This window comes from Glycine max, chromosome 6 (genome assembly GCF_000004515.6).
Source record: "Glycine max cultivar Williams 82 chromosome 6, Glycine_max_v4.0, whole genome shotgun sequence".
Lineage (NCBI taxonomy): Eukaryota > Viridiplantae > Streptophyta > Magnoliopsida > Fabales > Fabaceae > Glycine > Glycine max.
Window position 1 is genome coordinate 44,614,386 of NC_038242.2, and position 27,970 is coordinate 44,642,355.

The 27,970-nt window shown below is 31.6% G+C and overlaps 3 protein-coding genes across 8 annotated transcripts; 1 reads left to right on the forward strand and 2 right to left on the reverse strand.

The window, feature by feature from the left end:
* The first annotated feature begins 7,831 nt into the window (after nt 1–7,831).
* On the forward strand, nt 7,832–10,557 carry LOC100782462 (uncharacterized). The gene is made up of 4 exons (XM_003527255.4): nt 7,832–8,294; nt 9,275–9,455; nt 9,536–9,629; nt 10,052–10,557. The coding sequence occupies exons 1-4, from the start codon at nt 7,981–7,983 to the stop codon at nt 10,411–10,413; spliced, it is 951 nt and encodes a 316-aa protein (XP_003527303.2). The 5' UTR covers nt 7,832–7,980; the 3' UTR covers nt 10,414–10,557.
* Nucleotides 10,558–14,095: 3,538 nt separating this feature from the next.
* On the reverse strand, nt 14,096–19,845 carry LOC100783006 (mRNA cap guanine-N7 methyltransferase 1). Its single transcript, XM_003527256.5, has 13 exons — nt 19,484–19,845; nt 19,008–19,147; nt 18,847–18,915; nt 18,684–18,755; nt 17,319–17,420; nt 17,010–17,066; nt 16,385–16,523; nt 16,067–16,131; nt 15,896–15,946; nt 15,586–15,648; nt 15,354–15,477; nt 15,137–15,198; nt 14,096–14,492 (listed from the first exon to the last, which is right to left on the reverse strand). The coding sequence occupies exons 1-13, from the start codon at nt 19,557–19,559 to the stop codon at nt 14,394–14,396; spliced, it is 1,119 nt and encodes a 372-aa protein (XP_003527304.1). The 5' UTR covers nt 19,560–19,845; the 3' UTR covers nt 14,096–14,393.
* Nucleotides 19,846–22,510: 2,665 nt separating this feature from the next.
* Nucleotides 22,511–27,951, reverse strand: LOC100783543 (beta-glucosidase 25). 6 transcript variants are annotated; one of them, XM_003527257.5, is made up of 13 exons: nt 27,219–27,950; nt 26,907–26,973; nt 26,740–26,798; nt 25,946–26,021; nt 25,794–25,865; nt 25,618–25,705; nt 25,111–25,366; nt 24,532–24,647; nt 24,206–24,429; nt 24,059–24,090; nt 23,569–23,671; nt 23,122–23,230; nt 22,511–22,781 (listed from the first exon to the last, which is right to left on the reverse strand). In XM_003527257.5, exons 1-13 carry the CDS (start codon nt 27,345–27,347, stop codon nt 22,589–22,591), a joined length of 1,524 nt encoding a protein of 507 aa, XP_003527305.1. In that variant the 5' UTR covers nt 27,348–27,950; the 3' UTR covers nt 22,511–22,588. The 6 variants fall into 6 exon arrangements, with proteins under 6 accessions (XP_003527305.1, XP_006582226.1, XP_006582224.1 ...); XM_006582163.4 differs by having other exon boundaries at nt 25,946–25,977; nt 26,740–26,817; nt 27,219–27,293; XM_006582161.4 differs by having other exon boundaries at nt 26,740–26,817; nt 27,219–27,293.
* Nucleotides 27,952–27,970: the final 19 nt, after the last annotated feature.

Sequence of the window (27,970 nt, forward strand, 5' to 3'; positions counted from 1 at the left end):
TGAAGAAAGTAATGTGGATATATATAATTCATTTGAGCAATTGGCTTTGTATAGGCTGCTGCCTCTCCCACTCCCTCGTATGTCGTATATCATGTCTTTTGTTCTGTTTTTTATTAAAAAAAATTGAAGGAGTGTTTTTTATTAATATAATAAATAAACAACTTTAGTCAATAAAAACCTAAAAAAAATAAACAACTTTAGTACATGTGCATCGATTTGGGGTGTACGCTCACTTTTCTAAAAGGACCAATCATTATTTAAAAAATTAAAACTAACAACATTTCTACGGAAATAATTTATTTTAGATTTTTGGATTATTTTTTTAGTCTTATAGTGTCTTATATGATGCAAGATCTTTGTTTATTTTTTTTTCTAGTGATAAATTCTAATTCAACTTCTTTAATCATTTTTTTTTTAGTTTCACATTTCAAATTAATTAGGAAACAAGACATTAAGAATACATTTTTTGAGAAAATATGAGTTATTAGAAGTTCTTTTCCTTGAACCAACCTCCTACATGAAGAATTTCTTTATTATTATATTTTTCTTTTATCATTAAAATATTTATTAAATTTCTTTATTACGTGTTGTACCAGACCCACAGGTAGTCGGTCTCCATAGTGGATAAAGTGAGATAGACATCAGAGTAGGAAATATATATCTCAAACAAATATTTATCTTATGATTCTTATCATTGAAGTTTCTTTTCAAGTACCTCATTTTAAATATAAAAAAAAAACTCGACCTAAAGAAAAAATAATACTTACCCTATCGAACAAGCGAAGAATTAAGTAAGAACACTCATTTTAAATAAAATATAGATTTATTATTCATTTGTTTTTTCACTCATTTGTCTTACATATTTTTATCTTATATTATTTATTTTAACCATTGTAAAATTATAATATTTGATTTATTATTTTAACATTAAACTTCGCAAATTTGACAGATGTGGACACTTCTCAGCCCGAGCCTAAGATAATCTCTCTAAAATACACATTAAGATGTTGACCCATTTTTTTCTTTGTTGATTTCTCTCAATTAAATTTCCCATGTTGCACTAAGTTACTTATGTATAGGGTCAATAGTTCCGTAACATTTAGCAACAATAAAATCTTTAACCCAACAAGTGCTCTCCGATCCAAGCGTTTTCATTAGTTTTTATTAGATGATTTATTTTAATTATTATACTAATTAACATAATAAAACATAATGAGTGTATTTGAGAAATTATTTCAGATAATTTTTAATGTTTTATTAGCTGGAAAGTCTGTTTGATTGGTTGAGAACTCATCTTAGTTACTTTTTTAACTAATTTTGGTTATGTTTGATAAAAATGAGTTGATAGGCTAATAGTTAAGTTAGTTGTAACAAAGGCTGACCCAGCAATATAAAGTTAGGGGGCAAAATATAACTTATATGATCTTGTAATAAGAAAATTACCTTGATTATTTATTTTATAAAAAGTCTAAAATCCATTAAAGTAAATTTCAATAGGTCTAGTAGAACTTAATATTTAGTTTCTATTTCCAAAAGTTTATATTAGTTTCATAAATTCTAGGTGGAAGTCGTAAATTGATTTTGATGAGAAGTTAAAAATAAAAAAATTCAAAAATCATAAATAAATATATGATTTCTAGAAAAAACAAAAACATGGAGAAGCTCCACCAATATATATATGACTTCTAAGAGAAAAATAAAAATTTAGAAGTCGAAATTACGTTTACGACTTCCACTGAAATTGTGTTTCCATTTATGACCTACCATGGGCGGCTATTTTTATTCAAAATCTACCGGATTTGCTAGTTTTGAAAAATAAAAGTTCCCCTTATAAAAAAAACATATATTTTAACATCTTATTTTTAGTAAAATAAATTAAAAAAATTATTTAAAAATAAATAATTTAGAAAAATGATAAGATTTTTATAAATAAATAAATAAATAAATTTATTAATTAAAATAATGATTTAAAGTAAAATAAAAATATTTTATTTATTCATTTGATAGGAAATAAAATAGAATTCTTATTTATAAATTAAAAAAATAGAGTAAATAATAGGCTATGTTATGATACGTTTTTACGTTTTCTCTTCCTCTCAACTTTGTTTTCCTTCTTTTTCTCTCAAAACTTTTTTTTTTTGCGTACATCCAAACATGTCTTAGTAAAATGATGATCTTGGACTCATTAATTGTTGAATAGTCGTGAAATTTGAGAATCAAGTTCGGAACTCATCCCCAAACATTCTCACCATAGGAATTTGTGAAACAATGTCTGAGGTGAGAGAAATGTCTTCACATCATAGCTTTCTTTTTCTCGCATACACCCAAACCAGTTCCAATAAAACTAAGATCCTAGACTCATTAATCGTTGGATCTTCGTGAAATTTAAACATCAGGTTAGCAATTCAAGTTCACACATCTCTGCCATTGAGATTTACGAAAACCTATCCATAGACAGAAATGTTTCTCATACGGAGAAAGTAAAATAGAGGCTTCGATTCCTTCTCTTTCACCCTAACACTTGGAGACCCTAATAGAGCAACCAGAGAAAAAACTTGAGGAATCTTATAAAACTTTTAAAGAGTCTACTATCACTGCCAAAATACACACATGATCCCGCTTAGAGGTAAGAGATGAGTTTATTGCAATTAGGGTTGTAATGAACATATGTAAGGATCCTTGGGGGATCAAATTTGTGTTTATTTTAGGATGCTTATTGTATTGTAATTCTTCCTGTATGATTATGTGAAATTGTTTGAGGGGTTTTACTCCCCGTATTTTGAGAAATATTTTTGTATAATATGTTTTTTTTAATAAGATTAGCGTGATAAATAGTTATATTGGGATCACGAAATTGTGATTGAAATTGTGTATAAGTGATAAATTGTATATGTGATATTGTGGGATAACACGTTGCTTTGAGATTATAATATTGTTATTGAGATTGAATATAAGTGTAAAGTTGAACATGTGTTAATTTGTGAGATACAAGTAAATATGTGATGATGGATTATAACATTATGAGATGTTAAATTGTAGACATGAGATTTGGTTGTGAACAAGTGCGTGGTTAACACTTGATGTGACAATACTTGTGTGTGTGAGCTGTGAATTATACAATAATCATACTGGTGTTTCCCTTGAGAAATATTTATGCGCAGTGTTAAAGGGGAAAATGTAGGATTCCTAGTTAGGAATCTAAAGTATTAAATTGTAGCGCAATGTGTTAAACGTGTTTGAAACATGAGTGTGTGATCATGAATATTGTATAATTCATGAGTAATGTCTATGTGTAAAAATTATTTTAGGGGTTGGACCTGAATTAGGAATGTGAGACCCTAACGAATTCTTTAGAGTCTAGGTATTGGGAGTAAAGACACTCGATTTGAGTGTTCCTTTAAGTTTATGTTGATTCCGTATGGTTGGAGCATTATTGCAAAATAGAATGACCCTGACTGGTCACCTTATGATTTTACATAGTGAGAGTGACTTGACATACTTATTGTGTGGTATGTCTAGTTATGTACTCCTAAGCGCTCAGTGTGGTTTTTCATTGACATGGTACCACATTGCATATAGGTTCGAGTCTTAGTATAATTGTTGCATAACGTTTGCTAATTGTTTATTATGAAATTGATGAATGTTATTACGTCTTGACCCGAGTGTGTGATTCATGTGTAATGTGATTGATGATTGAAAAATGAATTTTAAATGATAAAGTGGTGAAGCGACTTGAATTGTATTAAGTTGAACTATGTTATAAATACTTCCACAATTTATTTTGATTAAGTCTTTGTTTATTTGTATTTTTTTTAGAAATGTGATAACTCACTTATGGTGTGTTATTTGTGTTTGAATCTTGTGATGATCTTGAACCTTATGTTCGTGGAAACAAATGACTAGGTGAATAACTTTAAAGAACCTCATACTAAAAGGCATTAGAATACGATGCTTTGATAGAAAATGACATTGGGGTATAGGTTTCTGTATTAATTACATGAAGTCTTGGATGATCTTGTTTAGAGCCGAGATAATTTTATTATTTATTTTGGACATATTCTATTATGATGTTAGAAAAGTGAATGTGAGCCTTTCACCCTTTGAAATGCTTTTATTTAAATGTGTTTTAAAAACTTTTAATTAAATTCCGCATTCTTATTTCTTTTACTTTAGTACATATATGTGTGGGATAGAGGATGTCACACATAGTATAATCATATTTAACTGAAAGAATATTTGATGGTGTGTTTTAAAGTTTAAGATGTGAAACTCTTATATCGTGTTTATAAGTTTGCCTTGTTAGCATCTGTTAATAAATAACTTTAAGTTCCAAATCAATTTATAATCAAATGAAAATAAAATTATAAGAGAAAACAAATGTTGATGGCTTCTAGGTGCACCACCATTACAAATGACTCACCATGCATTGCTATTAACAACCCTATGATTAATCTATGGAGCATCTTCTTATCCTATACCCTATCCACTTTATTTCTTTTTGGTTCCTCTTCTTTTGCCTCTCACCTTATGAACCACCTTAAGAATGGTCATTGTGTTGTAAGAGTTATTGTTTTCTATTTCTACCCTATGCTAGTTATTTTTTTTCTTCTATCTTTACATTAACTTTTTCTTAATTATTTACAAAATACTATCGTGACTCTCTTTATATATTACACTGACTCCTTTAATTGTTTGAAACTATTGCATATAATTAGGATCGGTCCTCACATTTTGAGGGTCCATGAGGAAACAATAGAAGAATATTTTTATAAATAAGTATTCTAAAGTTAAAAATATGTTGTCCCTTAAATTTAGTCTATTGTTGCTTTTGGTTCCCTAGATTTAATTTCTTTTTTCTAGTCTCTTATTCTTTAAAAATACTTTGTAGACCCTCCCATTGTAAAATACAGATTTAAATACAATTTCATAGACAAAATGCAACAAGGACCCAAATATGAAAGATAAGAAATATATTTAAGTTTATTGTAAAATATAGGATGACATATAACTTTGGTCCTCGAATTATATCAAATTCATAGTTTTGGTCCATTTATTTTGAAATAGAGATATTTGATTCCCCTATTTTAGAAAATTTGTATTTTTGGTCATATTATCAATTTTGTCTATTTTTATTTCTTGCATTTTAATTAATTAAATCATTTATTGATGGTAGCTTAAATGAATATATTAAGTCTACAATTCAATTAGACTAAAATAACAAAATAAAACAAAAGCCAAAAATAGGAGAACACAATGACTCTATTTTAGAATGGAGTGACCAAAATTATAGATGAATAGGTTGGTGAAAACTATATGCAAATATAAAAAAATAAGCATATGTTCCATTAAAAAAGTAGACAGTAATTTCCTTAAAATGATAAAATATATCATTACATGCAAAATATTTTCTCTATTAAAAAATGCATATAAATAAAAAATGTTACATGCAAAGTGAAGTTTAATTTTTTGTTGAAAATGTTAACTTTAATATTCAGATAAGTTAAACTTAATAATTAATTTTTTTAAATGACGATAACATTAAGTTATTGCCAAAAGAATTTGAAACTTTTTTTCTTCTCACATTAATTTATTATACCCCCTTAATTATGGCCACAGAGGAGTTGCTCCTCCAGACAACCCTCAAGGCCGAGCTTGCAGGTAATATAAGGAAGATTCTTGTAAATATTTTAAAAAATAGGAAGTATTTGTGCAATTTTATGAAACTTGAGAAATCATTAATGTAATTTAGATCATATTTGATAAAATTAACTGAAAAATTAGCTAGAAATTGAAAAATTAACTAAAAGCTAAAATCTGTTAATCTAAAACTATATGTTGAAGTAATTATAAAATAACTAGAACAAAAAGATTTAAAAAATCATAGTTGTAGTTAGGAAAAGAATAACCCCTAGAAAAGAAAAAAATAATACAAGAACAATTTCATTATCAACTGCTAGAGTTTTCATCAAAGCAAATAAAATTTTAGCATGCATATAAAAATGAGAGTAAGTAAGAAGGTTGGAGAAAAAAAGGAGAGTAATGAGCAAAATGATACTTTATATGTATAAATGATAAACTTACTTATAAAGAAATAACAAATTCTATTCAAAATAAAATAAAAAATTTAATTATTCATTTAATATTTATAGTTTATAAATTTATTTCTCTTAATTTTTATAATTAATGAGTAAATTTTATAATTCTTAAGTTTATATTATAAATTCTAAAAAAAAAATTATTGTTACAATTCTTTAATTAATTGAGTTAAAAATAAAGAAATTTAAAAATTATAAAAATAAAATGATGATAAAAAAAATAACATCAAATAAAAAAAGATACTATTAATGAAGTACAGAATCTTAGAGCTATCAAAAAGGGCTAGTCCAGCCCACGTGGGTTGGCCCGCAACGGGTTGAGCTAAAAGTGGGCTAGCCCAGTTCGGCCCACTTTTGTGTGGACTAACAAAATGTCAGCCCGGCCCGGCTTATCATGGATTGGTGGGTTATGCGGGTTGACCCACTTTTCTGCCTTTTTTTTTGTAAAAATAAAATAAAATTATTCCAAACAACTTAAAATAAAATCCAATATAAAAACCAAACTAAATCAAATCCAAACATTCAATATTAAAGTGATTGAAGTCTTCAAAATAAACATTCAACATTAAGATAATTGAAATTTAAATATCATAAAAAATAAACTTCTAAACTATTGAAATTAAACATTAGAGTCATGGACTGTGAACTCCAGAATAACTTCTTCTTTTCCAACATCATCATTAATTTCATCTACAAAGACAAAAAAAATAAACAATATCATTAATAAGTCAAATAAATAAACAACACACATTATTGTTATGATTATTTTAAGAACAATTATTGTTATGCTTTTACCCATGACTTCATATTGATTATGTGAGTGAAAAATTATATAAATGTGAAATTTACTCACATTATTGTTATGATTATTTTAAGAACAATTATTATGATTATATGCTATAAAACTATACACATATCTTTGATGATTTCAAAGTTAAGTTATTTATTTTATATTTTACTCTTTTTACTTATTTAAATATTAATAAATATGAAATAAACAGGTTATAAGAAAATATATGATAAGTTACCTTAATAAATCATAATATTTGATATATTGTATTTTATGATGATAACCCCATGAAAAGATTGATCATCAATATGTTTAATTTTAAAAGATATTCATAATACTTACAAATTTCATTTATAATAAATTATTTATAATAAATTATAAAATAATAAAAAATATATTTTATAAATATTTTATAATGCAAAAGTTTAATGAATTTAAATTTAAATAATTATAAATTTATAGTTACTATTTAGAGCCGTCAAAATGGGTTCCGGTCCGTGAGACAGTCCGATCTAATGCAGGTTAGAGGTGGGTCGAGTTCAATTTTTTTTTTTAAGATCGGTTCCAACATCTTTTCCAGTCCGACCCACTTAGTCCGTGGGTTAGATGGACTCAACCCGTGGATTGGTGGGTCCGCCCATCAACTCATCAAATTTAAATAATATATTATTTTATTATTATTATTATTATTATAAATTTATAATTATTAAAAAATTAAATTTTTATTTTGTAGAAGCCTGTCCCTTTCTTAATTTCTTAAAAATATAATTTCTTTATATTTTATTGGTATCTAATATTATTTAATATATATATATATATATATCAATAAATTTATTTTTTTCTAAATATTTAATATCATATTAAATATAATTACATTAAAATTAAGTAAAAAAAAATATATTTTTAATTAAACAGATATAATCTTCAAACATGGTTAAGCTATCAAATATTTTCATGATTTGTTCCTTATGTGTAACCCTATATCCTCTCTTTTCTGTTACGAATAAACAACACTTCTTAACCGTGTCATCTAAGCCATCCCATATCCTTTTGTTTTGTTCTCTTCAGTCTGTTTGCGAGTGCGAGTGAAAAAAAATGGGTGGGGGAGGAGCTATGAGGTCGGCGGCGAAGATAGCCGGAATTGGCGTGTCCAAGGCGGCGCTCCGGCCTTCGGCGCTCCCTACGGAGCAGACGGTCCGCAACGCGTCGCGACCAACGGCGGTCTCCGGAGTGTCGTCGCAGTCGGCGAAATCCGCGGAGGTGGCGCCGCTGCACACGGCAGCTGCCTGGGACGATTGGGACTTCGCCGAGGATGGCGAATTGGTCGTGCCGAGGATGGTGTTCGGTTCTGTCCCCACTCTCGATGAAGCTAAGGAAGCCACCGCAGAGTTGAAGGACGCTATTGATCAGTATATTGTTTTTTTTAGTATTATTTTTGTGTATTTGTGGTTTCAGTTTTAAAGTTTTTGTTTTGAATTTTAACTGATTTTCTGTGCTGGGTTTTTTTTTCTAAAGGTTTAATTTCTATGCTCTTAGTGTGAAGTTATTTTTGTTTTGGTTGGTAACCATCGAATTGGTTAAAACTGGGTTTTGATCGATAATGTTAGTCCACTTGGTTTTGATAGATAAGGTTAGTGCACTGGCACACACTATCAGTGAGTATGAAATTTTTTTTTTCTTTCTTTCATGCTGGACAATTAAATTATATATATAAATTTCCGTTTTTTTTATGAATATGGAAACTCACTTTTTATTGAAAATGACAGCTTCTTCGATTGTTGTTGTTGCTGCAGCGGCTTTTGTTGACCTTTGTATAGTATGTTTGAGCATGATGTTGTTCTTGGTAATATTAGGGATAAACACTGTTGTTGGCTTTGTTATCTTTTCCTACTATTTCTCTTTTTAAACATTTTATTTCATCCTTGTTTCTAGATATGATTATTGTCTGAGTAAATTTTGGTAATGTTTAAAGGTATTGCTTTTGGGAAGTGTAGGACATAGTGCATGTTTGAATAACCATTCTGAACATACTTATGGGATGTGTAGGACGTAGTGCATGTTTGAATATCGGTCCTAAATGTAACTTTTGGGTTCTGAACACACTTCTGGAAAATAACATATGTGAATGTATTTTTGAAAAGGTGCAACCGTTATTATCCAAACATGTATTAATTCATTTGTTTTGGTGGAGATAAGTTATATTTATGAATTCCCTTTCTTGGGTCTAGTGTGCAATCATGGGGAACAATGGTTATGTTAAATTTTGTATTTTGAACCTTACTTTACTGGAGGAGGAAGTTATTCTTTTTCACATAAACACACATGGTGGGATATCTTCGATGTCGTGATACACTTATCCCTATCTGAGATCATATTTATTGTATTTCAGAGTATATCTTTGTCCTGAGACTTCTCAATATTCATCTCCCGGTGGTCAAGTCTCTGCTTTGTCTCCCACTCTCTATGGGCCAGTGAACAGATCTTGTGTCATTGATGCTATTTCAGATCCTACGGCCCCAAAGCATGCCATTCAGGCTTTTCATTTGCTTAGCACTAGTCGTGAGGCCCAGGTAAACTGGTGATGTTTCAAGTCAAAATTACAGTCTCTTTCGCTATATCAAGTTATTCACTTGTCTTTGGTTTCAACCAGGCTGTTGTGGCTTCACTTGCTTGTGACCCAAATGTATGGAATGCAGTCATGGAAAATTCTGCTGTCAGTAGTTTCTTCCAATCACAACAGTCAGGTAATCTTAATTCCTATTCAGTGTGTCTTGGTTTTGTAGGATAAAAACTTTGTAAAAACTGAAAAATCTGAATTTGGCTGTGCTATTTTGGAAGTTTCAACACTTAAAACTGAATGGAGTCTTAGGTGCTTTTGGCACTTTTCTCTAATTCACCCAGTAATCCATGTAGTAAAGGTTTACATTAAAGGTTAGCATAAGCTACTGAGGTAGAATTCAATTCCAATTGGAGAACAACATTAAAAGCACTTAAGGAGTTGGATCTAGTTATTGTCCTTATTTTAAATGTTAGTCCCATTACTTTGATAGTGAATCTTATCATGTTGAATTTTCACATGACCATAGCATGGGATTTTTTTGTTGTTATATCTCTTAATTAGAAATTAAATAGTTGATGCCATATGTTAATGCAAATTGTGCTGCAGTGGCTGGTTTTGGAGCAGCAGAAAATTCTGAGGAAGTGGATAAGTTATCAAGCTGTGCTTCTGAAACAGTCGAATCCCCTGAGAAATTGGAAGGGTCGGCTGAGTCTCACCCGGGGAACATGTTTGACGATTTCATGGGTCTTCTGCAGAATGTGAAGCTTACAGTTATTGAATTGGTAAGTAGGTTGTCTGGTTTCCTTCAGAACATATTCCCAACACCTGATGCTATGAGAGAGAAAATGTCTTTCGATGCTGATGGGAACACTAAAGCAAGTTTCATGGATAGTAAAATTAGCATGGGAGGAACCTTCATAGGTTTGGCAGTGCTGGTGATAATGGTGATCGTGACAAAGAGAGCTTAGACTCTAACAAGCAAAACTACAATTTGTCGACTTTTCTGATAGTTTTGAAACCATGTTATTAAATATGAACTGTTTTTAAATTGAGATGTGTCGCACTTGGTGATTTATTTCCATTAAAATAAAATTTGAAAGTCGTCCTGGAAAGTTAGTTTTTTAAAGCTTTTTATTTTTATTTTTATATCATCTTTGTTTGTCTTTTGAGTCCAGTGTGGATAGATAAAGTTAATTCTGAAAGTGTTTGAAATGGTTCACACTTGGATGAGTAGGGAGTGAATTGGTTGTGTTCCTTTAAGGGCTAGCATTTAAAGTTGGCCAAACATTGATTTAAAGTTTGAACATGTTGCCGAATCACTGTAGTTTATAGCTCTACCTGGACTAAAAGATAAGTGATGGTTGTTCAAGTTGTTGAATACAAGCACATACCGTAGCTGAAATCTTGTGTGATGTAAAGTTGAAACTGGTTTCCAAAATATCATTATGTTTGAAAGTTTCAACTTTAATCTTAAAAACTACTTGATGAATGCAAGTATTCCTACATTGAGTAGAATAGGAATTTTAATATGGTTCTTAACTTACGAGATTTTTTCACCTATTGAAAGTCTTTTATTTTTTCACCCTCTTTATCAGTCTTTAACAATTGGTGCTTGCATTGCGAGATAGACCACAGAAAGGACTACTTATAAGTTGGATTAAGATGCAATACAAGTTGGATTAAGATGCAATACAAATAGAATACTAATAGGTGAGTGAAGTCTTAAAAGGAAAAAAATGGCCACTAAGGTTAGTGTCAATAAAGTGAAAGTTGTGGTGGACACCAATCCTTAAAGGAAGTGACCATGTTATGAGTTTCACATTGAGTAGAATAAGAAACTTAATGTGACACATAGCCATGTGGACATTGATTATTCAGAAATGGCTATTGAACACCTTATTTGCCATGTAGCCATTAAGAAACTTAATGTCACACATAGCCATGTGGACATTGAGTATTCAGAAATGGCGATTGAACACCTTATTTGCCATGTATGTAGCCAATAGCTATGCACTCTCCATACGGGCTTCTAACAGAACACAAGGATGATCGCTCCATCAACAACAATACAGCAACATGCAAGTTGTTCTTCCACTACTTAGCTGATGCTTTCCGTGCTGGACTTCAATCCCATAGGAATTAGAAATCATGTAGGATTCTTAGATACTACTGGTTAGTTAATTAGGTTAGTTGATAAAAGAATTAAGGTGCATGCTTATTGAAAGAAAACCTAAGAAAGTTTTTATAACACACATTTTATGGCATTAATCATCATACATGAAGTACAGCTAAGTAGTGGAAGAACATTAATATATTAATCCGTAACCAATGTCGATCGTAAATATTTTTGAAAAGATAAGGAAAAGTTAAGCTTATGGAAGAGAAGACTTGGTCAAAACCTTCTGGGTGATATTTGAAGCTGGGGAAAAGTTTGGTTGATGTCTAACCCTATTTTACACGAATTAGACTCTAGAGAGAAAAGAAAAAAAAGTATAAATATAATAGGTGATATAATATAATAAAAAAAGAGAAAAAAAATATTAATATTGAAACGTTTGATATATAGATATCATTACTCTACAGCATGTTATCCATGCAGAAGATTTTATCCATTTACGTACATCACTTTCATAATCTAGTCTCAGTTTTCACTGTAGACTAACACAAAAAGTCTGGAACATCTATCAACGTAGTGATGTAGACCAATTCAAAGTCTGGAACATAATAAATGGACGTGGAAAAATTAAAGGGAAGCTTGGTGACTCTTTGAGCAAATTAATATCGTAGAATTACAGGCAATTTATTGTTTCTTTATTTCGACAGAAACTGCGTAATTAAGCTAGACAATGAAAGACACGTGGGAATGGGAGATGTAGTGATGCGATGCCTGCACGACTAGCTTGCAAACTTGAAGCTGAATCACCATCACGCATCAAAAGTTGAATCCATCAGCCACACCAAGGTCCTTTTCCATAGAGTAGAAATAAATGAAATGAAAGTGAATTAAGATGAGATAGTCTTAAATTAAAGTAAAATGTAAAAGTGTAAATTTCATTGTAGTTTATTATTTATTTCTCTTTTTTTATGTTTTTTTCAACTCAAACAAACGAACACTAAATCAGTAAAAATATTAATATATATATATTTTTTTATAATTTTAATTAATATATAATATTAGTTTTTTTTATAAGTAGGTGAAAATCCTTTCTGATCAAACATGAAATAAATATATTTATCCTTTCTAGTACCATGATTTCTAACAAATACAATGAACCAATGGAAGTTCTTTATATTTTGATTATTTTGGTTGGTGATTTGTTTATCAAATAAATTTGTTCAAAAATTGAGTAGAAAATATGAATATAAAATTTTAAATTGTGGTTTGCAACCGCAATAACTGCCGCAACATATAGATTTTTTGATTCACTGCATTCACATTGTGATTACAATTGTGTAGCATTTTGGATTTGCATTTTCCAACCACATCTAACACCAAATTCACATCCAGTAAGCCAAAACTAATGTGAAAGTTATAAAAAATTGCTTCAGCTTGAGGTGGATCACACCAATGTGATGCCAATCCAAACATGCTTGTAGTCACAGTATCTCGCAATGTTAAGGATCACGACAAAGTTGTAACTGCAACCACAAACACATTTTAGAACCATGATTTTAAGTGGTAGAAAACTAGAAATAGGACCAAGTTTGCTTAATTTATTTTAAGAAAATACATATAGACTAAATTAACTAAAAAATAACTTAAGAAAATGAAATTACAGTTTGAACCATAGTGGCCAGAAGCATGCATGGTTAAGCTTCTAATTTAAGTATAAATGGGTAAGATGATGGGTTGCCCTATCCATGGTCCATTTGGGGTTCATAGTAAGAGGAATGACAATAAAGTGGTGTGTAGTAGCATAAGCATATGTTGGTTTGTTATAGGAATATCCATGCATTCTGTAGCAAAATTTTGGTGCTGGGTGACCAGGATTCTCACTGTAATAGTAAAGTACACACCTTGAGATGGTATTTTGGTGATTGGATATAGAGGAGCAATGGAATGGGAGAAGTGCTGGTTTTGGTTTGCGAGTGCATGCTAGGAACACTGGACTGCACCAACTCGGGAATTTAAGGAAGGTCATTTGCTTTTAAAAAGATTCAAAGTCAACTAGTTCTTCTTATATCACATCATTGGTAACAATTATGTCCCTTGCAATCACAATGTAACAAAATAGCAAAACCCGTAGTTAAATGAATTGCATATCCATATCCAAGATTTGGAAAATACTATTTTCCAAGATTTTTTTTTAGAAAGTTGCATAAGTGACTAGATAGATTTCATCTAAGAGAGCGATTTTTCATATGAAAGATTGAATATCATAAGCCTTAAGTTTATAGGGCAGACATCCACGAGTAGCCAATAAATGAGTGGCAGAGTTAACCTAACAATAACAACTATAGGATAACATTGATACCATCTAAAAATTTAAATGAGGCTAAATCTAAAAAATTAGCTCATTAGGTTAAGATGAGTTACCCCTTCACTTATATACAGTTTTAGACATATTACTAATCAACGTAGGATTTCCAACATTGTGTTGGCAGACAATTGTTCCTTCAGTAAAAATAAAAACTCGTGCCAATGGATCATTTTCAATATTCACTAACATTATCATCTGCTGTAACAGGGAAGAATATATTACAGAGGAAGTTTGTTAAAAATAACCTGCCACAAATCTAATCAAGAAGATAATACAAATCCGGAGGCAGAGATTTTGTTTTCAATTATTTATAGTAGACCTACAAAATTCAACGTACATATTGCAGCAAAAAAAATTGCTGGAGCTCAAGGTTGTGAGATCAATGGTACTGGCACATGGCAATACAAGCCGATTCATGCCCTATGCCATTGTATAAAATTCAGTCACTGGCTGTTTCTTATTCACGTTTAATCATCAGTGCTAATGTACATGATGTCTTCCTCTGAAATGTGCATTGACCCTCGGTTCCTTCTGCCACTCTGTTGGGTTTTGTCAGGTTGACCTCGCTGTGTGATCACAAGAAAAACCCTTCAGCTATTTTGTGATCACAATTTTTAAGGAACAAGTTGACAATGGTGGCATTATTTAGAACATGCAAATGTTTAGTATTCTTATAATACCTGTTTCCTTGCAGTTTATCTTTAATTGACAGTTTTTCCTTATTTCTACTTCAAAAAAAAATTATGGCTTAAATATATTCCCCCCACAAATGTAACAGATTTTTAGTCCCTCTAAAATTGAGTTTATGATCCTGCAATATTTGTTGTTACTTCTTACGATCCTTGGCATAAAACCCACTTGCATGGCCACCAAGTCACAGACTAAACAAAAACTGCTATATCTTACAGGAATCAAAAGCTAAATTTGTTAGGACAGAACATTTTTTCTAATAGCAGGTCATGGTGGGGACCAAAACAGATGACAGCAAACATAGGAGGGATCAAAAACTTAAAAAAATTATGCAGAGACTAATCATAGTGTTATATTTGGAGAGACCTCAAACATATTTAAGCCAAAATTTAAATTATGAAAAAATAATGATATACGTGACATGTCTTGCTTTAAAGGGGAGAGAGTACACACTAAAGGTGAACTGAAAAGTTTTCATTGTCAACATGAAGCAGCCAACTCAAGTGCTTTTGATACTGACCTTTCTCAATACAAATGACATGTATAAATATGCTGCCTCCCATTCATCAGCAGAGAGTGTACCTGACAATAGCAATACATACATGCACTATGTTACTAGGTTTTCTGTTAATCAGGAGAGGTAAAGGTGGGGTTTCACATACAAAAGACAGGGAAAAAAATAGTTCAATGAAATTAAATTGAAATTGAAAAGATAGAGACTGGGCACAAAGTGTTACTTTGATCTTGGTTGCCATCTCCCAATGCACCAAGTCTTCGCATGAGCTCCACAAATTCCGGTTTTTTCATATACTCATGCACAAATTCATGTGAGTTCTTTGCGAAAACAAGCTCAAAGTCATTCTGTAAACAACAAGTTTAAATTAGTAGTCTAGAAGTACAAGCCTTTGAAATCTGATACCAGCCTTAGAAAATCTAGAATTTCACAGCGTTTCAAACAGTGATGCATACCTCTTCAGCTAATGACTTGAATACATGGAAGGGGACAATCCATTCAGGACAATCAACAGCGTCCTGAAACAAGACATCGTGTCTTAAATGGAAGCATAGGTATTAACAGTATGCCAGCTTTACAGGGCCCTAAATAAGAGCAGTCTTTGAATGATAACTTCATAACACTTGTTACACATAGGTTCTCAATGTTTATGCAAACACAAAGTCATACATCTTAGTTATTTGACAAGGAAACTCCAAATCAGCCTTTGTGATGGGAAAACAGCTACTTGATGTTCAGAAAAAGAAGGTTAAAAAGAAATTCTACCTCCAAATGGAACGTGTACTTTATTCCAAAAGGGCTGGAAGATTTAAATTTCTGAAAGAGACAAGGAGAAATCCAGGTAAGTAGAATTCACAAAATCATTTCCAAAATTATCGAGGTTCCACACATTAACAAAGAAATGATGAAGCAGCAGGATCAGGAAAACAAAATTACCTTATCAGAAAATTCTTCATCAAAACGCACCCAATAGACTCTGTTGCCAAAAGTTAATCCTTCAGCTACAAATTCACAGAGAAAATAACATCTCCAATCAAGAATGACAAAAAAGATCTGCCGTACCCAACAAGTCAAATAGCGCGCATTGCAGCGTATAACGCTATCAGGCCGTGGTTTTCAGCAAAAACACAATTGCGATGGCATTGCGGAAGCCGTGAAAAACGCCATCGCAGTTCAATTCGTGTCATTGGACATCATCAACTACTAAATTTAATTTAAAAGAATAATAATCAGAATTGAACATGAGAGAAAAACCTTCTCTAAGCTTCTTGATTATCACATTGGCATCAGGCATTGTTCCAATGAAAATGCCTCCTGGGCGAAGTAAAGCTGACACATTAGCCAATGCTTGCCGGGCACGGGCCTCCGTAGACCATGAGTAATGCAATGCAAACTGCAGCATTAAAAAGTTTATCAGACTAGAAAGTATAAACCAATATACACTTTCAAGATGGAATGAACATAATTTGTATTGAATAGAATAGTCTAACTGCAAACATTATGCTGATTTTGCTTGTACTGACAAAATGGTAAGGCTATTTTGCATATTGAAGGGGGGAAAATGTAGTTATGAAGAAAAAAATGGTAGACATATCACCAAATTGCATTTTTATTTAATTTGTATCAGGACAACTGTAGTGGAATGAGGGCTTTGCAAGAACAAAATTAGACATCAAATAAATCATCTTAAATGCAACTAAAGAAAAACATAAGGATGTTTAACAAGAATGTATGGGAAAAAAGTTAAAGCAAAGAGCAAGGTAAATACTGGGAGAGACCACTTCTAAAGAATATTAGATTTTCTAGCAGGGCAAATGAATTTCTCTTTCTGCATAAATACACCAATTATATATAATTAGTTCAAGAGTGTATCATTTACCTGGCAGCTACAAATATCAAAAGGAGCATCATCTGCAAGAACTTTGTCCAAGCGAACCTAGCGAATGATATGAACAATTAGACCTTCTTTGAACATCTAAACAAAATTCAGAAATTGATATTGAAGCTGTGGATCACAAGATCACTTTCTCTAGAGAAAATTAAGGATGTGTTTGATTGTATTTTGTTTTTTAGTTTGGAAAACTATTATTCAAAACAATTTTCAGATGCTAATCGTTAAACAATAGAATTGGGAGAAGATGAAAGAGTGTTAGAAATGTTATTTTCAAAGGATAGAAATGTTAATCACCTCATAACAATCTCCACATATAAGGCGAGCAGGAAATGTAAACTTTTTACGTCGCTGATGATGGTCAGCATCACCGTTGTAACGTGTCCGGCAGTCCTTGATCTGGAAAGATTGTTGAATTCAATGAGCAGACCGTGAGGACAGACATGATAATTACAAATAGTTTGACATGACAAGGTATACAGTGTTTCACCATGTAACGGCAAGGATTTGAGCTATAAAATATAATTGCAAGTTCATCACTTAAAGTTGGGGAAATATATAGCTGCACTGGAAAATTTACTACCACTAGCAAATACTTGAGTTCTGCATTGTAAGTATAGGATTCATAATACATTATATATATATATATATATATATATATATATATATATATATATATGAAATTCTTCAAATCCAAATTAAGAACAAACTTCTTGGGAATTACTAGAAACAAAATGAATAATTATAAATCATTGTCATCATAAATCAATGCTGGTTCCTTCTCTACAAATTGGAAAAAGTATCAATCTCATTCTCTTCTTGAGCATCATCCATAAAAAGAACAACTTCCATTTTTTGTTCATCAAGAGACAATGCTTCTATGTCTCATATTTGGCTAAATTAGATTTTCATAACTTTTCTTCTTTGGATAGATCATAGATACATATAAGTAAACTTGTGAAGTTTTTGAGAGCATAGTTATCAATATCAGATAGTGACACACAGAGGACAACTCTGAAAATGCTATAGCAGGAATCAGGATGACCGCTATTAAAAATATTTTAATACAAACTAAAATTTATACATAATAATACTCAAAAAATCAAAACAAAAACCCCATAATTAAAGAAATCCATGATAAATAATAGTCACAAGTTTAGACACTCAGTCACCCTCAATCTTGGAGCAATAAAAGAACATGGTGATGAGGTCCAAAAATGAAAGATGGTGGTGAAATTAAAAGAAAAAGAACATAACAAAATAGATACAAATTAGCAGACCATGAATTGGGAAATCTAAAGAAAGAAAACAAAATGGAACACGGGAAAAAATGGGTTTTTGATGCCCTACATCGTGGTAGCACCACTATAGCACACAAAAAGATTGTCACTCCGCTCCACTATAGCGCCACTCTATCTTGCTATTGACTACTATTTTAGAGTATCCGTATCAGATATCTATCCGATATGGATACATGAAGAAAATGCAAGATTGATGCTTCATTGGCAACAAGTGTACCCTTAATTGTTGCCTACAAATGACTTTATTGAGTTAGAAAATCCTTAGTCAACTGCATCTTAGTATGAATTGATGGAATTGATTATGGACACAAACAGATAAGGAAAACCGGTGCAGCCAATTATGGCAGCACGTAATACTTACCGAGCCTTCAGCAATGTCAATACCAACATAATATCCAATTTTGGCCTTGTCCCATTTGATAAGATCACCACCCTGGTAAACATTATGAAACAAAAAAGGATGGTTAGCCAAGAAACTGAGAATGTCTTTTGGTATATAAACAACAAATGAAAACCATTAACACCTTGCCACAGGCGAGGTCAAGTACTGCATCTCCTCGACGAGCATAAAGCTGAATTAAGACGCTTTTAATCTGTTAAATGACAAAATTAACAATACAATTAATCAGCGATCACATAATACTCCATGGGAAACAAATCATATATTAAAGAATGCAACACATACCCAATTATTGAGTTTCTTCAAATGAATTATCGGACTAGCCTCCCGTTCTTCCAAAGTCTGGTTGGATCTCGCACTATAATGATCTGCTACTTTCCGAGCAAAAATCTTTGTGCTTTCATCCTCAACAAAGTGTGCACCACCTAAACACAGTGCATCAAATGAAAATTAACACCAGAATCACAACCCCTTATAAGCTTGCCACAAGCAAAGAAATTGCAATTATGGTAGTGGTTTCATTGCAATTCTTGATATTATAGAAAATTGTAGACAAATGCACATGATGCAACCACAATTTCAGTAGCAATACAGCCACAAAAACTCCCAAAACTTTCCCTTTAAACCCATTTCCCCCATTCAAAAATTCAACCAACCCAAAGTGTCAAAACCAATTAAGCCCAGATCCACATACCCTCCAAAACGGTGAAATCAAAAGGAAAAAACAAATAGGGTAGTGCCAAAAGCACTAAAAAAATTACCTTGAGGATCATGTCTAGCTCTGGAATGAGGTGGACCTAACGAGCTTGAAGGGGATTCCTGGTACCCTCGTTTCATCGGGAGCGATGAATTAGAAGAAGAACGACACTGACTCTGCGTGTGGAATGATGCTGCCGCAGAAATCGTAGGGTGTCAGAGAGAGACAATCGAAACTGTTCCCAAGTTGTACTAGGAGAGAGAGAGAGAGAGAGAATCGGGTGTGGTTTTGTGTTGGGTCGTGTGCGTGGGGTATGAGTGTTTGATTTGAAGAGAGAAAGAGGAAAGTGAAAGTGAAGGATGTGCAGAAAGGAACAAGAATTCGTGTCTATGGAAGGAAGAAGAATTTATAGGTGGTGTCAAGATGGTGGCGGTGAAAGGGGTAAATGGACCTAACTCGTTGTGAACTGTGATTGGGGGGGTACCACGTGGGAATTGTGGTCTGCGTGACATTTCAAAATGGGGGACTTGCTATTTGCACTCCCCTTTATTCCTGATATAATACTTTTTTTTTTTAATTCTGAGAACATCTGATTTTGCACTCCCTTAGCGTGTTTTTGGTTTAGATGAGATAAAAAGAGAAAATAAAAATATAAGATTTTTTTGAAAAATTGAAGTGTAAAAAATATAGGTCCCATAAAAAAGTACACATTTCTCTTTAATCTTACTTATCTCTTTGATTCCAAACATATTTTAATACCACATTAACAAATACACTCATTCACTCTCCTTGTTATTAATAGAGTCGAGCTTGATTACTTGAATAGAGTGTGTGAGTTTTGTAAAGTGTAAAAAATATAAGATTTAAAAAAAAAAAATTAAAGTAAAGTGTAAAGAATATAGGTCTCATAAAAAAGTACACATTTCTCTTTAATCTTATTTATCTCTTTAATTCCAAACATATCTTCACATCATATGAACAAATATACCCCACTCACACTCATTATTAAAAGAGGCTAGCACGATTACTTGAATAGAATGTGAGTTTTTGTAAACCGTGTCCTATCCCTATCATAAAAAAACTCATACTTCCTACTCACTCACTGAAAACATAAAGCTTCTACTTTCTCTAGAGAAGAATTCACTACAAGAATTAAAAATAAAGAAACTTCATTACCCGTTAAGAAGCGACGATGAAGAGCTAAGAAGGGTTGGGTTGTGTGATTGGACGAACCCTCACCTATGCACTACTCTACTATGTGGAGGTCCTCATTATGTCCATGGACGATCTCCTTCAGTCTTCACTTTCTTCGCACCTCAAAATTGGATTGCACAATTACTCCAATCCAATGACTTATGTGTAAGTAAAATTATAGAAAAAAATTGGATTAGAGTAACTATTGGAAGGTGGTGTAAAGGGTGAAAGAGAGAAGAATTCGTCATGAATTTAAATCTTTCGCTCACAAAAATTAATAAACTAACAACTAATATTTATGTACGATCATGTGATAAGAGTCTAAGGGAAGATAAATTAAACATAAAAGTGATAAAAGGAAATGGGCTGAAACTTGAAATGTGAGATAATGCATGAGAAAGAGAACGTGATTTTTAATAATTTTTTAAATTAAATTAAATGTTAAATTACTGTATTATCCTTACAACAAATAAATTAAAAATAAGGAAAAGTATAAATCGTTAATGCACTAAAAAAAAGAGTGTGTATATTAATAAACTCCACTTGGGATTACACCCTTGTTTTTTTTAGCACGAGAGAGAGAAGTAGCTTCAGCTGTTCAACCTTTAGTCTAATTCCTTTTTTTTTTTTTTGGTGAATTTTAGTTTACTTTCTTTATCCCACCATTGAGTTATTTTGCATTAAAATGTGTTGTGCTATCTCTCGGTTTATTTGACTTTAGACAAACAAACGTAACTCCTAATGGATAAACAAATTCTGAACTAAGATAATATAAGGGGTGTTTGATTTGATTGTTTTTTTTTTTCATTTTTACTGGAAATAGAAAATGGTGATGAAAATGCGTTTGGTTGAATTTTTGAAAATATTTTCAGTGAAAATATTTTTTTAAATAGTGAAAATATTTTTCCAAATGAACCAAAAACTAAAAATAATAAAATCTCGTTTTCAATTAAAATTAAAATCTCATTTTGGATAAAATAAAACACGTTGACAAAGAATGTAATTTTAAGCAAATCTAAAAATACATTTTCTTTTAAAAACACATTTTTAGTGTTTTTATTTCTTGAAAACTGAAAACAAAAAGTCAAACCAAACATATTTTTAGAATTCTAATTTTTTAAAAATGAAAATAATTTTCAGAAAATGAAAATAGAAAATAAAAATGGAAACCAAACACTTAATTTTCTAACCTTTAGATTAAATTATAATTACTTCAAAACTTACTGATGAGTTACCTTTGAATTGTAGTATTATATAAATATAAATATAAATATAAATTACCCATGGTGCCCGACTTGTTAGTAAAAATGCCTTATTTCGCCATATATCTTGTTATTTCAGTTCAAAATAATGAACAAATACATGGTTAATTAGTGAACTCAACCTTAGACAATTATATTTCATTCATCTTTGAATCAATTAGAAACATATTCAAATAAGCCTGAGATAATCATAGGTTCACTTTCTATCGGTCATTATCTGCCTATTGAACCAATACATGGACTTGAACCATGGAATCAATGCTTATGTTCTACGTACACAAGACTTGAACAAAAAATATAAGGAAATCAAAGCATCTTGTCACTTGGAGTATCAGGCATGGGCTAGTACCATCTCAATGACCCTCAACTTTGAGAAATTATTAGGTAGTTTTGGACTAACATATATGATCCTCACCAATCTTCGAATAATACATGGTCAATTGTTAATTTTTCTGATACTTGAAAAATTTTGAATACTCTCAAATTCAGATAGAAACTGGCAAGAATCATGAACACATGATGGTCTGAAGCTACCTAATAATTTCTCATGGAGTTGAGATGAAAGATAGGAATGACACGTTATCCTCCTTCTCTCTTCCTTCTCAGTTGTTGGCTTCATTAACATTTTTCACTCCTTTTTAGATGCCACTTCCTTCATTAATTTTCAAAGAACTATACAATTACAAAATGAATTTGATGTATGATAAAGCAATTCAAATTTCACTATGTTCTGTCTCTATTCTGAGCATGTTTTTGAACCATTGCACCGAATCTTTTGGTATCCTAGTAAGATTGTTCCTGAAATCCACATAGTAGAGTCCAAACCGTACGGTGTATCCCATGTTCCACTCCCAATTGTCAAGCAATGACCATACAAAGTAACCACGTACATTGCAACCATCTTCCCTGCATTGAGTTCATAAGATTTTGTCATGATTAAGAAGACTAGCAAGTAATGTTACAGAACCCAGAAACAGAAATATTGAAGGACTTGCAATAATATAGGGCTTAAATATGTTTTTAATTAGTCCATCAATTTTAGTGGTCTATCTTCTTTAGCCCTCCAAATTAAAATAAAAACTTTTTTAATCCTCAAATTCATGAAATGATTTTATAAGTTAGTAAGGACTAAAAAAATATTTTTGCGAATTTGAAAGACTAAAAAATGCAAATTTTAATTTACTAGACTATAAAAGACAAATTCCAAATTTGGGGGAACTAAAAACATATTTATGCCATCATATACCTTATAGCAGCAGATAGGTTTGAGAGATAGTCTCTATGGTATCTTATCCTCTTGTCATCATTCAAGGCCTTTTCTAAGGTCCTAAAGGGTCCACTTGGGTCATCCATTCCTGCATCAGAAATCTAATAGATGTTAAAAATGTTTATGGTTACTAAAGAATTGAGATTAGATTATATTAGTTTCTGTTGGATTATATGAAAATGTCTAATCATATTTTAGAATATCTTAAATTATTCTCTAGGATTAGCTTTTGTATTCTTCATCTTATCTTGATTTGTTTTCCTAATTAGCTAGAATTATGGTTAGTATAAATAAGGTTGGTACTATAGTTTCCATGAATATATAGTACATTTCAGTTAATATCTGAGGCTTCATTTTCTTTTATCTGTTTTCCTCCTTCTGTCTATAACTATATAACTTCAACAGTTTCCCAACCATAAAACTCACCATTCTCCGTTATAATTACTGGCGTGTCCCCATATTTGTCTTTCACATGTTTTACCAACTTTCGGATGCCCCATGGAACAATGTGCAGCCAACTTGAAGCTGCCTGAGAAAGAAGAATTAGCATGAAGTCTACTGTGTCTGTGTACATGTACATTGTAGCCTTAGGCTACGTTTGGATTCATAGTGACCAATGAATTGGAATGAAGTAGAGTGCACAGGAGTAAAATAGAATAAAATTACCATTGCATCGTCCATTGTTAGGATATTTTATGATAAAAGAAGAAAAGAAATTGAGTATATGTTTTCACAAAGAGGTCTTAAAATTTTGTAATTTCTAATAAATTTCAGTCAATGATATAGAATGTGTTCTAAAGAGTGTATTAGAAAGTGTGTTGTTAGCATTTATCATTTTTCCATTTCATTCTATTTTAGTTCATTTCATCTTTTGCCATCTATCCAAACACAGCCTATAATGGTTTTCTGAGCATACCTTTTCTCCAATTGCAGATCCTCTTCGGTATGCTACGATGAAGGACAAAATCAAATATCAGAAACTTCCATTGAACTACAGTTATGCTTGTTTAAGACAAAGAAGAAACAGAAAGGGAAGCGAAAAACTTCAGCATTAATAGCTTACCGGTTGTAATGACAGCAGCATCAGTAGCAGCATCTTGCATAACTAGTTTACGAATCCGAGTCCTGTCGTTACGAGTATAGACTGAGGTGTAGTGATTTATGCCAATAAAATCCAAAGATCCCACAAGAAATTTTGAGGCTGTATCAGAAATCTCCGGCAATCTCTTAGCTACAAGTTTCTCCATTGAGAGAGGATATTTTCCAAAGAAAAGTGGGTCAAGGAACCTGATTCACATTGGTGTTTGTGGAAGATGAGTTCTTAGTTTTTGCCACTAAGCAATGAAATTTTGTGATAATCCTTATTCATTATGCTGCAAGAAAGGTTACCATCCAAGTGAAAAGTCCATAGCTCTTGCTGCTGCGTCTTTGTCTTCATCAAGTTCTGTTATAGGTTCATACCAAATGACATCTAGTGCTATTCCTATTTGACCTCCTTGTTGTTCCTGAATTATCCATCCAAATAAAAAAGAAATCATTATTGACATTTTTAGCTTCTCTGAAGACGGTTGTTTAGTGATAATTTAATCAAGTAAATACCCCACTTTAGTCTCTAATATGTAAGTTTCAATCATAGTCCTTAGCATTTCATAACTTTCACTTTAATCTTCAATTTTCAATATGTTGCAAAATATAATTTATTTCAATGGTTAGTGTCATTGCCAAAATGTGGTGAAAAGGACTAACTGTGTTTGGAACCACATTTTACAGGAAGAAAAACGCTCATTCGATCAGAAGCTAAAGCAATGACATTTGCAACATTTTTGGAATCAAGCAATTAAAGTAAAAGTTTTGTAAAATTAAGGACTAAAATCAAACAAACTGAATCTCAAGAATAAGTAGAGCGTTAACTTTCTTATTTTCATAAAAAAAAAAAATTATGAGTTGTGAAGATGGTCTATTTGAAACCTTGAAATGTAGTTGGTAGCTTCTATAGGCAGCAGCATGTGACAAGAGAATGTTATGAGCAACAATGTATGGCTCAGTGGATGATTTTCCTTTCTTACATAGAAGATGACCCAAAAGGGAACATCTTCCTGGTGCTTGAATGCCTAAATCATAACCATGGAGTGCAAAGTTATGAGGCTCATTGAAGGTAATCCAGTGCTTAACTCTGTCTCCAAAAGCTTTGAAGCATGTATTGGCATAATGCTCATAATCTTTTCTGTGAGTAAATAGAGGGAGAATATGAAATTCAATTATTTTTCTCCAAGGCAAATGCTAACTAGTGCTTAATTAAGGAAATAAAAGGAAAAAGTTTTGTATTGGAATGCCTTAAAATGCAATTTCCGGTGATTTTAAAATGTTTTTCATATGATTATCAATAAAAAAAAAAACTAATTTCTTAACCAATGCCTTAGGATACTTTATAGCAAAAAAATTTCCCAAAAATTAAATAACATTGGAATAACTTACATGATTTGTGAGCTTAACCATCCTTCATATTTATCTTCTAGCATCTGTGGAAGATCCCAATGATATAGTGTTACAAAAGGCTGGATTCCTGATCGAAAAGAAGAGCTAAAATTTTAATGCTATTTTTTTTGTTGCTATATTTTAAGATCAAATTCCCGAATAAATTTTTGAGTAACCTTTTACAAGTAAAGAATCAATGAGGCTGTTGTAATATTTTATTCCCTCTTTATTGGGTTCCCCTGTTCCATCTGGTCACAAATTCAGTTAGCATTTAACATGGACCAAACTACACAAAAATTAAATGGTGTTTGGAAATAGAAAGACTTACTTGGAAAAATTCTCGGCCATGATATGGAAAATCTGTAAGAATCCATTCCCAAATCCTTCATCAAGTTTATATCATTCTGTGTGAAATGGAATATGTGCGAGCTTCAATGTGAAAATTTATTTTTTGACGTTTGAGCAAAGTTATGCGAAGCGATTAAAGAGGGAAAAAAAGATTTTAATTTCATTTCATACACTTAAAAATATAAAAGAAAAACACGGTTACTGATAAAAAAATCTCTCAAAAAATTAGTAATTACTTATTATTACAATAATCAACAATTTTTTCATTTTTCATATGCAATACTACAATTTATAACTGAAGGATGTTATAAAAAAATGATTTTATCAGTACATTTTACTTAAATTAAAAGAAAAACAAAACTGAAGTCACATCAACATAACAGTTTTGTAAAAAAAGAATTGAAGTCAATTAACAAAGTAGTGGGGCGTTTTATATTAAAAAATACAATAAGTACCTTATTATTATTATTATTATATAGTAATAAAAAGATCTTTTGCAACTCTTTACACGCTATGGAACTTTATGTCATGAGTTACTTTTACGCTGATTTTTTATTTTTTTATTCGTCAAGGTTGGTGAAACGTTCTCATCATCATCCCCATGGCGGTGCTCATTCAAATTGTTTACGATTTATACAATATTCTAACTCAAGGCATATTTCAAAATGGATAATGACCACATGCACCAAAAATTGAGGCAGAAAAAGAAAATTGAAGCAAGTAATATGGATAGAGTAAAATTGAAGTCAACAAATGTGTCTTCCTATAGTTCACCTGAAATCGGTGGTATTGATCCACTGCCTTGTCTGCATTGCTGAAGTCCACAATTCTCCCTATCATCATAATGCAAAACTAGAAAAAAAATGAGAAACTTCTCCACAACTTGAAATCTTCCCTTTTATTATTTTTGATTTTTATGACACATTTGATTTTTTTTTTACCTGGTATTCTTGAGAAAGTATCCCATATGCTATCTCCTTTGTTTCCTTCATCAGTAGCTCCCTCAAACTGTGACATAAAACATTACACAATTGATATCTTCTTTGTTAGACTCGTGTCATTTCAATCTGAATTGGAGTTTCACCTCATTGACTCGCTTAATAAAGGTTTGTATTAAGTTTTAACACAGATTATCGAGACAAAACTTTGATTCAGATTGAAGAACAACATCACCAGAAGCATCTATAGAACTGTATCTAAGTTTTGTGGATTATATATATATATATATATAGAAGGAAAACTGAGATGCATACCTGGTGAGCTGAAGAAGCAGTTCCAAAGACAAACCCTTCTGGAAAATCTGCTCTGCTTATTGATTCTGCCCCCACAAGGAGTTTGGTCATTATGAGGAAAAGAGTAATAGAAATAATAGTAATCCTCATAATGGTTGATGATGAAAAGTTTTCTGTAGATGGTTAGTGAGTTTTTTGTGGTTAGAGACTGTATTGCTTTGCTTTTATTTATATACAGCAAAAATGTAGCTATCTTTGCTGTAAAGGTGAAGGCTATGGCTGAAGAAGAAATAGACTAAAGAGGGCGAGTTTCCTTGGAAACTAGCATATGTGAGATATAAATTCCCATTTTTTGTTCTTGTTATTCAACTTCTTTGAGGGACTATATATATATATATTCTCATCAATCAAAGACAGATAAAACCACTAGGGAATTGGGATGACATGGCACATTTGATAAGCAAGATATTTTACTTAATTTTTTTAGAGCAAAATTTGGTAGAAGTGTGTGTTGTTTTTTTTATATGTAAAAATCAAAGACACATATTAGAGAATTTACAACATCTCACACTCTTTTGTTGTTGTTGATAGAAGTGTTTGATGTATGTGTGTGAAGAGAGATGAAGATTGAAAAGGGTGTATTCAGATGATGAGAAAACTTGAACATCAGGGAATGGGGGTGCAGTCTGCGTCAATAAGAGGTTACAATTGCGGGGAAGAGATTGTTTTGTGTTGTTTTCTAAATGCCACCTTGTGGGGTGCCTTACCCTTTT

Excerpts from the sequence above, each read along its gene's own strand:
- LOC100782462 (XM_003527255.4), top strand. The coding sequence starts at position 7,981 with ATGGGTGGGGGAGGAGCTATGAGGTCGGCGGCGAAGATAGCCGGAATT. Across the intron at positions 9,456-9,535 it reads GCACTAGTCGTGAGGCCCAG|GCTGTTGTGGCTTCACTTGC; the intron begins GTAAACTGGTGA and ends GGTTTCAACCAG. Across the intron at positions 9,630-10,051 it reads CTTCCAATCACAACAGTCAG|TGGCTGGTTTTGGAGCAGCA; the intron begins GTAATCTTAATT and ends ATTGTGCTGCAG.
- LOC100783543 (XM_003527257.5), bottom strand. The coding sequence starts at position 27,347 with ATGAGGATTACTATTATTTCTATTACTCTTTTCCTCATAATGACCAAA. Across the intron at positions 24,430-24,531 it reads ATGGACTTTTCACTTGGATG|GTTCCTTGACCCACTTTTCT; the intron begins GTAACCTTTCTT and ends AATGTGAATCAG. Across the intron at positions 23,672-24,058 it reads GATCTGCAATTGGAGAAAAG|GCAGCTTCAAGTTGGCTGCA; the intron begins GTATGCTCAGAA and ends CTTCTTTCTCAG.
- LOC100783006 (XM_003527256.5), bottom strand. The coding sequence starts at position 19,559 with ATGAAACGAGGGTACCAGGAATCCCCTTCAAGCTCGTTAGGTCCACCT. Across the intron at positions 16,524-17,009 it reads TTGATATTTGTAGCTGCCAG|TTTGCATTGCATTACTCATG; the intron begins GTAAATGATACA and ends TTAATGCTGCAG. Across the intron at positions 15,947-16,066 it reads ATGAAGAATTTTCTGATAAG|AAATTTAAATCTTCCAGCCC; the intron begins GTAATTTTGTTT and ends TGTCTCTTTCAG.